General features: G+C 42.3%; 1 protein-coding gene across 6 annotated transcripts in view; it reads left to right on the top strand.

Moving 5' to 3' along the window:
• Positions 1-13,992, top strand: part of MAST4 (microtubule associated serine/threonine kinase family member 4) — a 690,306-nt gene that overhangs the window by 321,632 nt on the left and 354,682 nt on the right. For 3 of the 6 annotated variants that reach the window (XM_056112652.1, XM_056112656.1, XM_056112651.1), the window contains exon 4: positions 13,186-13,260. The exons of the other annotated variants lie outside the window; for them this stretch is intronic. In XM_056112652.1, coding sequence (XP_055968627.1) covers positions 13,186-13,260 — 75 coding nt within the window. The remainder of the gene's footprint in view (positions 1-13,185; positions 13,261-13,992) is intronic. 6 annotated transcript variants of the gene reach the window in all.

The following is a 13,992-nucleotide window of genomic DNA, read 5'->3' as shown; positions in this document are numbered from 1 at the left end:
CTTTTGGCAATTGCATAATGTTGTAATAAACATGAAAATTCAGATACAACTGCAAGACAGGCACTTTTCCCCCTTGGTGATATATTCAGAGGTGGGATTGCTAGATCATAGGTTATTTCTGTTGTAAAATGTTTGCAGACCTTTCCTACTCTTTTTCATAGTGGCTGCACCTGGTTATGCTCCTGCCTACAGACATAGGAGTTTCCTATTCCTCATATTCTGGCCAATGCTTTTTCTCTTGTGTTTTTGATAATAGACATTCTAGCCAAAATGAAGTGATACCTCATGGTTTCAGTTTCCATTCCTCTACTGAGTGATGTTCAGTATGTTTTCACACACCCATTGGTCATGTGTGTCTCTTCAGCTTACAGACATAGTCTTAGATACCTTATGTTTTTTATTCCTTTTTTTCCCCATCTTATGTTGTCTAATTGGTTGCTGTTGTCAAATATTGTTTATTTTCATATATTGATTTTTGTATCTAAAATCTCTTGAGTTCTTTCAATCATTCGAAAGCAGTGTAGACTCTAATGATCTTTTAGTGGAGACATTCTATCAGCTGTAAATAGAATAGCGCTTCTATTATTTGCTTATTAACTCTTCATACTATATTGGTGAGGACTTCTGCACAGTTAAATCATAGCAGTAGCATAATAATTCTTATTAATGTGCATTTGGAAAATCACCTGCTGTCTTTCCTCGTAGTCTCTAATCTTTCCTTTTGTAACTCTGTTAGACATGCTTTAAAATTTCTATTCAGTCCTTTCATATTGGTTATTAATGTTCTTCTTTTTTGTATTTTGAATTTTGATATTCCTTTAAACTGTGTTGTTCTGTACCAGAATACTGGAAGTTTTGTGCTGGTTTAATATCTTCAGTTAAGGTATACATCAGTGACTTTATTTATTTCTAGTTTGTTATTGTATCCCAACCATTCCTTGCCTCCCTGACTTTCAAACCTGAAAATTGCCACATAAACCTTTTCCTCTAACTGACGTAGGATCCTATTTGGTTATTTTCAGTTAGCTATTGGGCTCAGCATCTTTTGACTGTATTATACTTTTTCTAAGGGGCATCTCTATCTTTCTATCTGGTTTTATCAAGTTCAAAGATAATGAGGCTATAGTGATACTAAGAAATTAATGAAAGAGGACTGAAGAGATAGTATAGGGGGTTAAGGTGCTTGCCTTACATGGTGCCAATACCACTTCAATCTCAATACTACATTTGGTCTCCTGAGAACTGCCAGAGTGAGTCCTCTGTACAGAACTAGTAGAACTAGTATGTCCTGAGCATCATCTAACACGCTCCCCGCCTCCCCACAACCATCACTGATCCCCTAAATATAAGAAGAAAAGTGAATGAAATGTAGCCCTGGGTTTTGAGGCTGCTGGATGAATGCTTACTACCTGGAGGACTGTCACCTGGAACAAATGTCTAAATCCAAGAAGACCACCCAATAGAGATGGCATAGCCTGTGGGCATCTCATCCTTTAGAATCTTGGTGACAGTGGCCCAGAAGAGTAGAAGAGTGAGTGCTTTATCAGGATCTTCTTTCTAGAAGCAAGATCATCTGAGACTGTAGATGTCACTGTTCATGACTCTGTTAGAATTGGGCTTTTGGTCATGAAAGACGGCTTTAGTAGAAAGACGGTGTTAGTAGGTGTTTTCTGTCCTTTATAAGACATCTCAGTGCATTTGAGGTCCCTGAATGTAAAAGAACAAACTCTTGCATCAGTACCATTGTGAATAAATAATTTCATATATCTTCTTGGTCAATTATGACCAGCAGGAGATTGTCTGGGGTAATTTTGACCAATCTGCTTCAACGTATTTATTTTGTTTTGTTTTGTTTTGGGGCTACACATAGATGTGCTCAGGGCTTATTCTTGATTCTGTGATCAGGGATCACTCCTTGCAGGCTCAGCGGAATGTATGGGGTACCAGGGATCAAACCCTTGTTGACAGCATTCAAGGCTACCCACCTGCTGTACTAACTCCACTCTGCCTGAATTTAAACCCTTAAGGAAAAAAATCTATGACTTCAGTCTCATTTACAACCTCAATTTTTTTTTCCTTTTTGGGTCACACCCAGCAATGCTCAGGGGTTACTCCTGGCTCTGCACTCAAGAATCACTCCTGGATCCAACCTCATGTTTAAATCTTTATTCTCATATCTATAATAACTAGTACTCATTTTATGACCAGGGACATAGTACAGAAGTTCTAGTCCCCAGAATCAGCAGCTCCCCAAGCATCATCTGCTGTGGCCTTGGAGGTCCCTAAGCATCTCTAGGCTGGACCAGGTGGTCCGTGTACCACAAGGCCTGAGCAGCACCACATCCTTGAATCCTCACCTGGTTGGCTGAAAATTGCAGGGAATGGATCCTGGATATTTTTTGGGAGGCCCAGAAAACAAAAGAAATGCCCACTCATAAGGATGTCCTGCTGATGAAGAAGGTTTATACGGGTCTGGCATAGCTGAACCTTGAGCTGCGTGAGCTGCTATGTGTACCTACTGGGTCTTGTTAAAGTGCTGTGTCTATAAGAATACGACACTCCTGAAGATCACACTTACTGTGGCACTAAATCTCGTTCGCTTCTTTTGTGTGGCTGTTCAAGAAGAGGGGTACCCCTTGGGAGAACTGTTGCTTAAGCCCTCAGGTTACCCCCAAATACCCCTTATTCCTTTGGAGCGCTTTTGGATTAAAATTTTCTCCTGGATGAAGTATGAAAGAGTTAAAAACACAGAGTCTTACAATGTTTCTTTAAATATCTGTCTCAGCTGCAGAAGATTAGCACATTTTTCTTGGCAAAGAACACCTTTTCCTTCTCATTTTTTTTAGTTTTTGCTGTAGTCTTTTTTCGTCAGCAGCCTTCCTGGTCTTGCTTCCCAGACACTTCCTCTGCTTCTCTCACTGTCATCAGCCCTCCTCCTCTGTCCAGGCCACAGCGGCCCTCCCACCACTTCCTATCCTTGGCCTTTGTGCATTGATTAGGGACCTCGTTTCCTTCCGAGTCTGTATCCCCCGACCGGTGTCTGGCACAATCAAGCTGGAAGCTCGCTGACAGCCTGGGAAAGGTGCCACACGGGAACTGTGTATTGCCATCAGAACACGTGTTGGAGAACCCTCCCCTCCCCCCCACACACAACCAGCAGGATCTGGGTCTGGGGTCCCAGACTGGGCTTTTCCTTAGTAGCTGGGTTTCCTTCTTTTCAAAGTGGTCAGTACAGGATTTGCCTTATAATTGGGTCACCAGAGGAATCTATTGTTTACTGTTATGTATAATTTCTTTATGATCCCACTGAGGTTCCCAGCCATCCAAGATCCTCACAAAGCTTGGGAGTCCCACTTGCAGCTTTTTGTGTTGGGTTTATTCAGAGGGAGAGGGAGAGGGGGAGAGGGAGAGGGGGAGAGAGAGAGAGAGAGAGAGAGAGAGAGAGAGAGAGAGAGAGAGAGAGAGATCACCTTAATCCTTACACTGTCATTTCTGTCCTATTTATGACTAGAAGCACACTGGGCCCAGTCTGGAAGCTAAGTGGGCACTTTGCTGAGAGCCACCTCTAGACCATTAAGAGCCAACTTGTGACAAATGTTTGATCCAGACATGCCTGTGCTGGCTCTAGTAAGCGTGGTCTTCTCTCTTGCCCCTTTATGGAAGCAATTGCTTTATCTCCATTATACAGATGTAAACACCTGCCCTCTTGTGTGCTCTTTGCCACTGTGCTAATACCTCCCACACAAGCCCAGTGTCCCCTGGTGAGCAGTGGCGGACAACAGAACTCCTGTGGAGAAGCCAACATGTAATTCTCTAGATAAAAGTAGGTTTGGGTTAAAGAGAGGTGGATAGAATTCGAGCCATAGGAAGCGAACGTGAGGAGGGTTTTATTTGTTTCTGTTGAAAGCTTTCCTGCCTTCTTAGCTTCCAGGGGCCTTACCGGTGTCAGGGGGCTACAAATGACCTTTCACCTATTTGCCCCACCGATGAGCTGATGGGGATCCAGCCATAGCAAAGGACCTGACTGCCATCACGTCTGGGAAAACATCCGGCTATCAGGGCGGTTACTAAAAGAAATCTTACCCCAACCTTCCCCCTTTCTGGGTTCCTGCACATTCTCTCTGTCTGTGGGGAGAGTGGAAGCAAGACCAGTGTTGTAGGGAGCCTTACGCCTTCCTATGCTTAATTTTGTTTTCTTTCTGGCAATGGAGGGAACACTCAGTTATGCTCAGGGCTTATTCCTGACTTTGTGCTCAGGGAGCACTCTTAGTGGTGCCCAGTATAAGGGGTGACAGGGATCAAGCCAGGATTGGCTGGATGCAAGGCAAGTGCCTTGTCTTTATATTTTCTCTTGGCCCTCCCCCTGCTTAATATAAGCCCCCAATCAGGTTGCATTGTCTAAGCTCTGTTACCTACTAGCAAGAATTTGCTCTGAGTAAACTTTGAGCCATGCTGACATTTTTATTTTGCCATCAGAAAATTGGTTTTCCTTTAAATTTCATCCCCTCCACCCCAGATCTCCCCGTGGAAAATTGGTTCTCTTAATTTAGGTATCTTGTAATTTTTCTCATTAAAAAATGTGTGGCGTGTGATATCATTAGATTTTTTTTCTAAATTGAAGTGACTTAAGTGGGTTGACATATGTGCTGCAGTATAATTGTACTGTGTTTTTGGAGCCCAAGTCAGTAATTACATCCATAAACTTATTGTCTGTGGTAAAATATGTTAGCTGGTCTTTGACATCAAATTCATTAATTTGAATCAATATCTAAGGTTCTAAAATGCTCTAACAAAGGATCATTGACTGATAGGTAAAATATAGTCTAAACCCCAGACATTTCTCTGTGAACTGCAGTCAATGTAAATATTTTCTAAATAGCAAGTCAATGTTATGATTCCCTCAGCCCATATATTATGAAGGATCCCCCCAAAATTTGAACTGTGACATAAGCCCAATCGTTGAATTTATTGATTCTTCAGGGTACCCTGGATATTTTTGATCTTTATAAAACTGAGCTCCTGTTTGAAAGAAGGGCTTGGTATTTGGGACTGTTTGTATACTGTGCTAGGTGCAAAAGTGGCGGGGGCAGTTGGTGGTGCAGGAGAGAACCGTGCTCGACTGCCATTTCCCTCGCCCTCCACCTCGGAGCGCCAGGCCCGCCTGCCTTGCTCCTGGAAGCTTTGCACCTGTGATTCAGGCTTGTCTCCTGGGCTGATGCCAAATAGCTTTACGAGGGAAACTGAAGTGTTACCAAGGGAGAGGAAGTAAATTTGAATTCAAAGTAGGAATTTTATCAGAAATCCAATTGTAAGATTTTGGGGGACCCGAGACTACAGACCCACCAAAATGACATTAGTGTGAGGCCTTGACAAAAGCCTTCTTTAGCTCCATGGTGCTTTGCGAATCATCTCTGGTTCACCCCCTCAGCAATTTCAGCAAGTCAGAGAAGTCAGAGAAGAAAAGCGCACAGTGAATTCTCAGCTCCCATTGTTTGACAGCATCCCTGTCACTCTTAGCTCAGAGACATGGGAAAACTGGCCTCATCCTTGGCTGAGAAACTGGCTTGCTCAGAGCAGTGGGGTAGTTCCTGGGGTGCTCAATGACCCCGGAGGGGTCTTGAGCCTTCTTCCTCTTAGATCTGCTGTTTTCTGCAGCCTCTTCCTTTCTTTTCCCACCCTCCCTCTCTCCCTCCGACTCTCCCTCCCTCCCTCCCTCTCTCCCTTCCTTCCTCCTTCCCTCCGTCCCTCCATCTCTTTCCTCCTTTCTCTTTCCTCCTCCTCTGTTCCTTGCCACCTCTTTCGGGACTCAGTGCCATCTCTGTGGAAGAGGCTGTGGGAGATCAGGAGATTGGAGGTGCAAGGAGGGGTGCACTGAGAAGATGGAAGATATGGGTCTCTGGATCCCCCCCTGGGCTGTCAGATTCTGGACAGCTCTTCTAACAGCAGAAACAGACTGCCACTCTGTGTGTCAACCAAGGAAGCCATATTCTTTTCAGAGTCCATTTTTTGGGGGCTGGAGAGATAGAACATCAGGTTGAACACTTGGTCAACCTGAGTTCAATTCTGAGCACCCCATATGGTTCCCTAAGCCCCACCAAAGATATTCCTGAGTGCTAATCCAGGAGTAAGTTTTGTTTCAAGTGAGCACCGCCCTGAAACAAAACTAAACTAAAGATTGTTTGTTTTTTAAACCCAAGAACAACAGACCAAAAGGAAAAAGAAAAAAGCAAGTTAGTTCATCCCAAGGCTGCTCCATCTAGGTGTCTCTTGGCTCCCTCCAGCTCCCTGGTTAAAGCATAGTGGATGGCTGAGCTGGTGTCACCAGGGGTCAAGCCCAGACATTGGCCTTCTAGCTTAGTCAGCATGGTCTGAGTTGTTGGTCCAGGCTGAATGTTCTAGACTGGCAGATGGCAGGTTCCAGTAGAAGAAAACTCACACACGAGGCTTGCCTTGCAGCCACCCCACGACAAGCCTGGGGTGACTGCAAGTTGAGTCCACACCCAACTGACCAACACTTTCTATCCTGTGCTGGAGCGTGCAGCTTATATGGTAGAACCTGATAGCTCCTGCTCATGGCTTAGGTAAGCTTGGTGATGGTGGAAGAATGAAAGAACTGTGGGGACAATTTGTGAAGAAGTTCAAGCCAGGAATATTTGTCCAGGGATCAAGCGTGGCTCTCAGGGGTTCTGCTTGGTCTTTGGGAAAGTGAACAGGAGAGGGTGGCTGAGATATGGAGGAGGAGGGATAGAAGACTGACTCCAGGGCGTGGGCTGGAGTGACAGGGTGAGTGGTAGTGCTCTCCCCTGGAGGTGAGGAACACGGAGGAGTCCAAATTTGTGAGGAATCATGTGAAGGGAAAGAATCAGGGGGTAGGCATGTGAAATCTGCAGCCCTATGTGACATGCTGGAGAGGAGGATGGGCTTGAAGAGAGCTGGTAATGACAGGGCAATATCACCAATCACTTTGCCTCTCAGTCTGTCTCCCCATTTACCCCCAAAAAGCAACTTTGCAGACCCAGGCTGCTCTCTCCCATCTCTGCCACTTGAGGGGGTTTTACACAGATCATTCTAGTTTGCACACAAATCACTTCCGCCTACTGATGAACTTATCTTAATATGCACTATGGGAAAACCATAACTAGTACAAGTCATGATGTCAAGATGCTATTGCATGGAAACTGGAACTGTTAAACATGGAACTGTTGAGGATGCAGGATGGCTGGTTGGCAGAACACCTGTCTAGCAAGCTGGAGGCTGCCAGTGTGGTCCTCACATTGTCCTCCCTCACACCACTTGATGAGCTGTGTTTCGGAAACTCCAGCCACAACCAAGGGTATGTCTGCAATGCCAGCTTCCTCCAGTGAGCACTGCCACTGATACATGTCAGCCCCTTTGCCACAGCAACCACCAGGGAAAATACTGCCATGTTTTGAAAACAGAGTCATGTTTTTATTTTTTATTTATTTTTAATTTATTTATTTTTTATTAGTGAAACACCATGAGGTACAGTTATAGACTTACAAATTTTTGTGCTTGGGTTTCAGTTATACAATGATCAAGTACCCATACCTCCACCAGCGCCCATCCTCCACCACCACGGGTCCCAGCATCCCTCCCATGCCCCATCCCCCCATCCCACCCTGCTTCTGTGGCAGGGCATTCCCCCTTTTTCTCTCTCTCATCTTTTGGGTCCTGTGTTTTGCAAGAGAGGCATTGAGTGGCAATCATGTTTGGTCTATAGTCTACTTGCAGCATGCTTCTCCCACCCTGGGAGGATCCTCACTACACCCTTTATTTGGTGCTCTCTTCTCTATCTGAGCTTCCTTTCCCCCTAGCACATGTGGCTGGCCACCAAGTCATAGAGCAAAATTCCTGGTACTAATCTCAGCCTCTCCTGGGTGTTATTCTCCCATTTTGTTGCTTTATGTTCCCCAGATGAATGCAATCTTTCTGTGTCTATCCCACTCTTTTCGACTCGTTTCGCTTAACATGATACTTTCTATGTAGTACCACTTGTATGTAAATTTCATGACTTCATCTTTTCTAACAGCTACATAGTACTCCATTGTGTAAATGTACCAAAGCTTCTTTAACCAGTCATCTGTTCTCGGGCACTCAGGTTTTTTCCAGATTCTGGCTATTGTAAAGAGTGCTGCAATGAACAAACAAGTGCAGAAGTCACTTCGACTATATGTTTTTTTGCCTCTCTGGGATATATTCCCAGGAGTGGTATTGCTGGGTCAAATGGGAGATCAAATTCTAATTTTTTGAGAATCGTCCATACTGTTTTCCAAAAGGGTTGGACTAGTCAACATTCCCACCAGCAGTGAAGGTGAAGGAGGTCCCTTTCTCACCACATCCGCCCAGCACCGGTTGCTTTTGTTCTTGTGGATATGGGCCAGTCTCTGTGGTGTGAAATGATATCTCATTGTTGTTTTGATCTGCATCTCTCTGATGACTAGTGATGTAGAGCATTTTCTCATGTGCCTTTTTGCCATGAAAGAGTTAGGGATACATACAGCGCCTCTATCAGCACACTTTGAACATGGACATAAATTATGGTTCAGCTTGTGACTGAAGTGGGGACATGCAAAAGCACTTATCAGGAGTTCCCTTTGGGTGATTTCTGTCACATGGCAGGCTGAGAATCCTGCCTGTGTTTTGGTTTTTAAACAGAAGGTCAAATCATCAATATTAGATAGAGACCAGTATGTGTTTTGAAAAAGAAGTAGACTAGATCAGAAAATAGATCACCTTGCTGAAGTGTTGGCAATGTACTGCTTCTTGATACGAAATGTCTCTTCTTGAGCATCATCTAGAAGAAAGACTATTACCAAAGAGTTTGCTTTTGGAAGTAGAGGACAGGGGCATCCTCTGCCGTCTCTGTTTTTGCTGACTTTCCTCTTGAAAAGCTGGATTTGAAAGGGGATTTTAAAAAATGATTGCTTTTATTTTCACATCTTCTGATAAAAAGTCTTCACAAATGATTGCGATTAGTTCCATAGGTTTTAGAAGCCCGTGATGCCTTAATCATTAATGTGCTCTCATTTCTAAGTGGCACATTTCTTCCATGTTCAATTGGGTTTCTGATCCCTATTTTGATATGCTTAGTAATTGTTAAATCTCTCCATCTGGTGAATTTTTTGAATTTATTTTGGGTTGAGTCTTTGGACTTGGTATCATCGAGATTGATTTCATTGTGGGCAAAAGTTCCATAGTAGAGCCTGCTTGTAATAGTTTCACAATACTTAGCTGCAGTACTATGAGTTTTTAAGATTTTAGATTGGGGGTGGTAAATATTTATGGCACATTAAAAGATGTCTCAAAGTTGAGTGATAAAGTTTATTCTTATCTAGGAGTGGACATGATTTTTTCCAGAATTAAAACTCTTTTGAATTAGACTTTAACAAGTCTAGGAGTGCATGAAACAACTCACTGTCTTTTTCCTTTGTTCTTATACTAAAATCCCTATGCTGCAAATGTTTAATGATAGATATTTTAAAAAATAATAATAGGACTCATGCCAAAATTATAGATATACATACTTTTAAATTTTTCCTCATGGCTCTAATTTTGAGATAGAGTAACTTATACCTGATAAAAAGAAGTAAGCTTTTAAATAATCTGGTGTCAGCTACTAAATTCATTGGGCACCCATTATTTCATGCCTGAGATATTGTTTTCCACAGAGCGTTACTTGTAAATATGTTCATTTGATGCAAATTAGGCTAAAGTACTATACTATCAGATCTACAATGTTTAGGGAACAATAATTTTTTTTTTAAAAAGAATGATCTGCAGTATTAAGGGATGTTAATAATTCCTGAAATGACTTACTTAACAGGAGAAGGCTTGATGAAAGTGTTTAGCATGGAGATGAAATATGTCTCATTAAGTTTCCAGATTATGCACATGTCAACACTTCTTTTGTCATTGTCTAATAGTTTATTTACATATATGAGGGTCGCTACTTTTATTAGTGATGGATTTTATAGCAAAAGGAGTTTTGTTAAGTTGACCTAAGCAATATAGTGTGCTTTTGTTTATACAAAATGAATGGTGAGGCATGTAACCCTCCCTCTCTGCTCTCCTCCCCTGCAGTGAAGGTTTCATTTGCATATGTAAATAAGTCATTCAGTTGAGAGCCCTGTGGGGCCCGCCCTGGTCCAATCTGTTATTTTGCTGATGTTGATGGCAGTAGCCAGGAGGTAAATGGTACCCGGAGACTGATGTCTCAGACTGTAATGACAGATACCAGAGTCTGAAGGCTGTCATTTTGTAAGAGAAATGAATTCTTTGGACCCAGAATTTGGGAGAAAATGAAGTCACAAATTTTTGTTTTTCATGTTAGCCTGAGTGATAGAATTTATTTATTTATTTATTTATTTTTAACACTAGGAAACCGTACTTGAGCATTTGTTTCATAGATGTGCTGGTTTTCTGTAGGACCCTTTGAGAGTCCTGTTTGCTTTTTTTGAAAATGTAGAATAGTTTGTAAGTAATTGAGAGAGCCCCATTTGCCCAGGGGTGCATTATTTTCTACCTTCCCTGATTGTGCCAAGGCCTTTGCCTGAAACAAGACTGAAAAAAGAAAAGAGAAATCTTTGTAGGGCTGGAAAGAGATTTTCAGTTTAGGTTTACATAAAGCGAAGAAGCATACTTGTCCTGCTGTTAATGAATTAAACTGCTTCCAAATGTTCCATTCTAGGAGTTAGCTGTGTACACTTTCCCACAACGTCTCAGAAGCTCAAACTGACTCTTAAATAGTTCTGCAACAGAACAGAAGAGAGTTCTTTCAACATTGTCAGTATGACACTTATTGAAAATTAAGATTAGTTTAAGATATGAATCATAAGGAGAAAAACTTGCTATGAGCTGTTCATAATTTCTTTATTTTCACTCCTCATGCAATTCATTAAAATGACACTAACCTTCTGGGCTGTTCTTTGGTTTCTATTAAGATGTATTACTGGAATCTGTGTAAATATATTGATTATTTTATAGTCCTATTTGTTCAGCCCAGGCAGAATATTGTTCCAGATTTATTGCACTTGATAATAAATGAGATAAAATGGAGACCAGGTTTCAGAATTCCCCTTCTCCCCAGTCTCTCACTCCCCATCGAAAGATGCATTGACTCTTTATAAACTAGTCTTTCACAAACTGGGAGTTTAAAATTCTGATTCTAGGCTTAATATCAACATCTGCCCCCTGCTGAGTTCATGGTGCAATTAGCTGATTAAAAAAAAATAACATTTTCACCTTAGAGTCAGAAGAAGAGCAATAAACCACAGGCCCAGGGTTTAGTTAATTTGCACATTGACTGTAATTGTGTATTTAACGCCAAGATTAATTTTTTTTTCCCTGATTAGTGGGAGCCTGGTGCTGTGCATTGGAAGTCCTAACTCGGTTGTTACTACTCCATAGGGAGGTTAATCAGGGTGGATATTTTTCCAGATATATTAATGAGGATAATTATTTACATCTGATAACTTGTATTTGGGGATAAAAACACAAGAAGGCAATTTTCTGATAAACTATTAAACTTAAAGGGGAATTTTCAAATCACCATAAATAATCCATCTCCAATTTTGTGTGTGGGTAGGAGGAGGGGAGGAGTTTGGGACCACATCCAGCAATGCTCAGGGCTTACCCCTGGCTCTGCATTTAGAGACCACTCCTGGCAGGCTTGGGGGTTACCAACTGGGTTGCCAGAAATCAAATCTGGGTAAGCCACCTCAAAGCAAGCATTTAACCCACTCCTCTGTAATTAAAAAAATAAAACAACAAAAAAGCAAAAAACCTACTCCTTATGTAGAAACTGAATCTAGTGAATTGGGCACCGTGCTCATTTTTAGTTTTCCAACTGCTTAGTGAATTAACAACTCTCACTTCTACTGTTAGAGCTTTGGTACATTTTTTTGGGCAGCTGAGCGTGGTAGACTCCTTTCTTGCAATTTTCCAGATGAGGTTAGAGAAAGCATGCCCGTTTGGCAGGGCAGTTACTAGGAAAAATATAATCCTGACTTGCAATCTGCTACTTATGACATTTCCTTTTTTGAAAGGTAAGTGTTATACTTTGGACACTGAAGCGGTGATTGTTGGCAATTCAAGTGGGTATGATTGATCCGTGTCTTAAAAGTAATAGAGCTGTTATTCCAAGAAGGGAGAAAAAAGGAGAGAGAATTGTAATATAGACATTGCATTTTTACCTAAGTAGAAGGTCTTTTCACTCTCTGTCAACAGCACTAAGCAAATGTGGGTGGCACATTGTGTGCCCTACAAAGTCACCCCCTTGCCCCAGGGGTACTGAGCCAGGAGATGTGGATCCAATCTCTGCTTCTTTCACCTCCAGTCTTCAGGGTCATGCTTAGAGTGTGAATATTCTTGTTTCTTGGATTCTTGATTCTCCAAATTTGAAAGATGGAGAAGTCAAGCCAGAAAACAATTATGGGCAACCCTCTTCCCAACTTCCCCTTTTGAAGCATACTGACTTGTGTGTGTGTGCGTGTGTGTATGTGCGTGTGTGTGTGTGTGTGTGTGTGTGTGTGTGTGTGTTTAAGGCCAGGACCTTACTACAGTTGGTCAAGGCATGACTGCCCTTCTGTGGAGGTTTTGAAATGAAATTTGTTTGAGCCAGTGATATTAAATTCCACTTAGGGAGAAGAAGGCTTGGTGGCTGCTAGACACCGTGCATTCTTCAGGAGGATGAAGAGAAGGGCTCCTGAAGCAGATTGTTGATGTTTTTGAGGGAGGGAGACCTGATTTTCATGTTATCTAGGTGATACTCAAATGGGTGGTAAGACTAACTAAAATTGCTGCTTAAATTCTGTCCTATGAAGGATGACTCCATGTTCAAAGAAACTGTGTTCCAGTTCTTACCCTTAAAATGATAGGAAAATGACATGTGATGGTGAATGTCTCTGGCAGACCATATTCCTGTCTTTATTCCACATCTGCCTGACTGGATGAGGCAGCATTTCTTAACAAAATGACTTTCATATGGCATGTGCTTTTGGGTGGTGGAATGGGGAACATGTGTTTTTATGTGCTTTTCAGTAAAATCAACAAGAACAGTATGGTTAAACACTGTCCCTCTCCCTTTTCTGACCATTTCCCGTCATCCCATGCCCGCCTTCTCTGCCCCCATCTCTCGTTCATTCCCCATCTTCCACTCACTGTCAGGAAGGGCAGCCTCCGAAGAGCCATTTCAACTCAGCCCGACATCGCCAGCGACTAGTGGACCCGGCTGCTTCAAAAGTGAGTTGTTTGTCGCCCCAGGGGCATGCGGCGGGTGTGCATGGCAGTGTGGTCCCTCTCAAGAAAATGGGTTGTGGGGCTCATTGATGTCTGAGTACTTTGAGACACCTCTGTTAATTCATCAGTTTCCACAGCAGTGGAGTCAGAGATGCTTAACAACCAGTCCACAAAACCCTCCCGAAGAAGTGCTTCTGAATTTCTCTTGAGTAAATCCTCCCAACTCCACCTGTTTTGAGCAGTAATGTGAGAGAAAACCCAATGTAAAGCTGCAAGGAGATGCCCAGGGAAACTCTATGACGTGCTTCACCATACAGATATAGTTGACATAAACTATATGTAGCAAAATCATTAGGAAATGAATGAATCCTTGCTGAATATCTATCACCTTTCTTTTCAGTATAATGTCTCTGATTGTAAGTTTCTATTTTTTTAATTCTTCTGGGTATCTAAATATAAAGCAAGTGCCTTACTCACTTTGCTATCTCTCCACCCCTGAGAATTTATTATTTTTTTATTTTGGGGCCATACAGCAGTGCTCAGGGGCTATTCCTAGCTCTTTGGTTCAGCAGTGACCCTTGTTAGTACTCAAGGATCAAATCAGGTTTGGCAGAAGTAGCTACAGGCATGGCAAGTGCCTTACCCCTTGTATATCTCTTCCATATATTTCTTTAGATGTTTTAAATTTATAGTGCTGACTATTTTTAGCAACTGACTTGTAAAATTCTACAGAGT

This window comes from Sorex fumeus, unplaced genomic scaffold (assembly GCF_029834395.1).
Source record: "Sorex fumeus unplaced genomic scaffold, SorFum_2.1 ptg000018l, whole genome shotgun sequence".
Classification (NCBI taxonomy): domain Eukaryota; kingdom Metazoa; phylum Chordata; class Mammalia; order Eulipotyphla; family Soricidae; genus Sorex; species Sorex fumeus.
The sequence above is the reverse complement of the archived record's forward strand: the minus strand, read 5'-3'. Positions and strand labels throughout refer to the sequence as shown.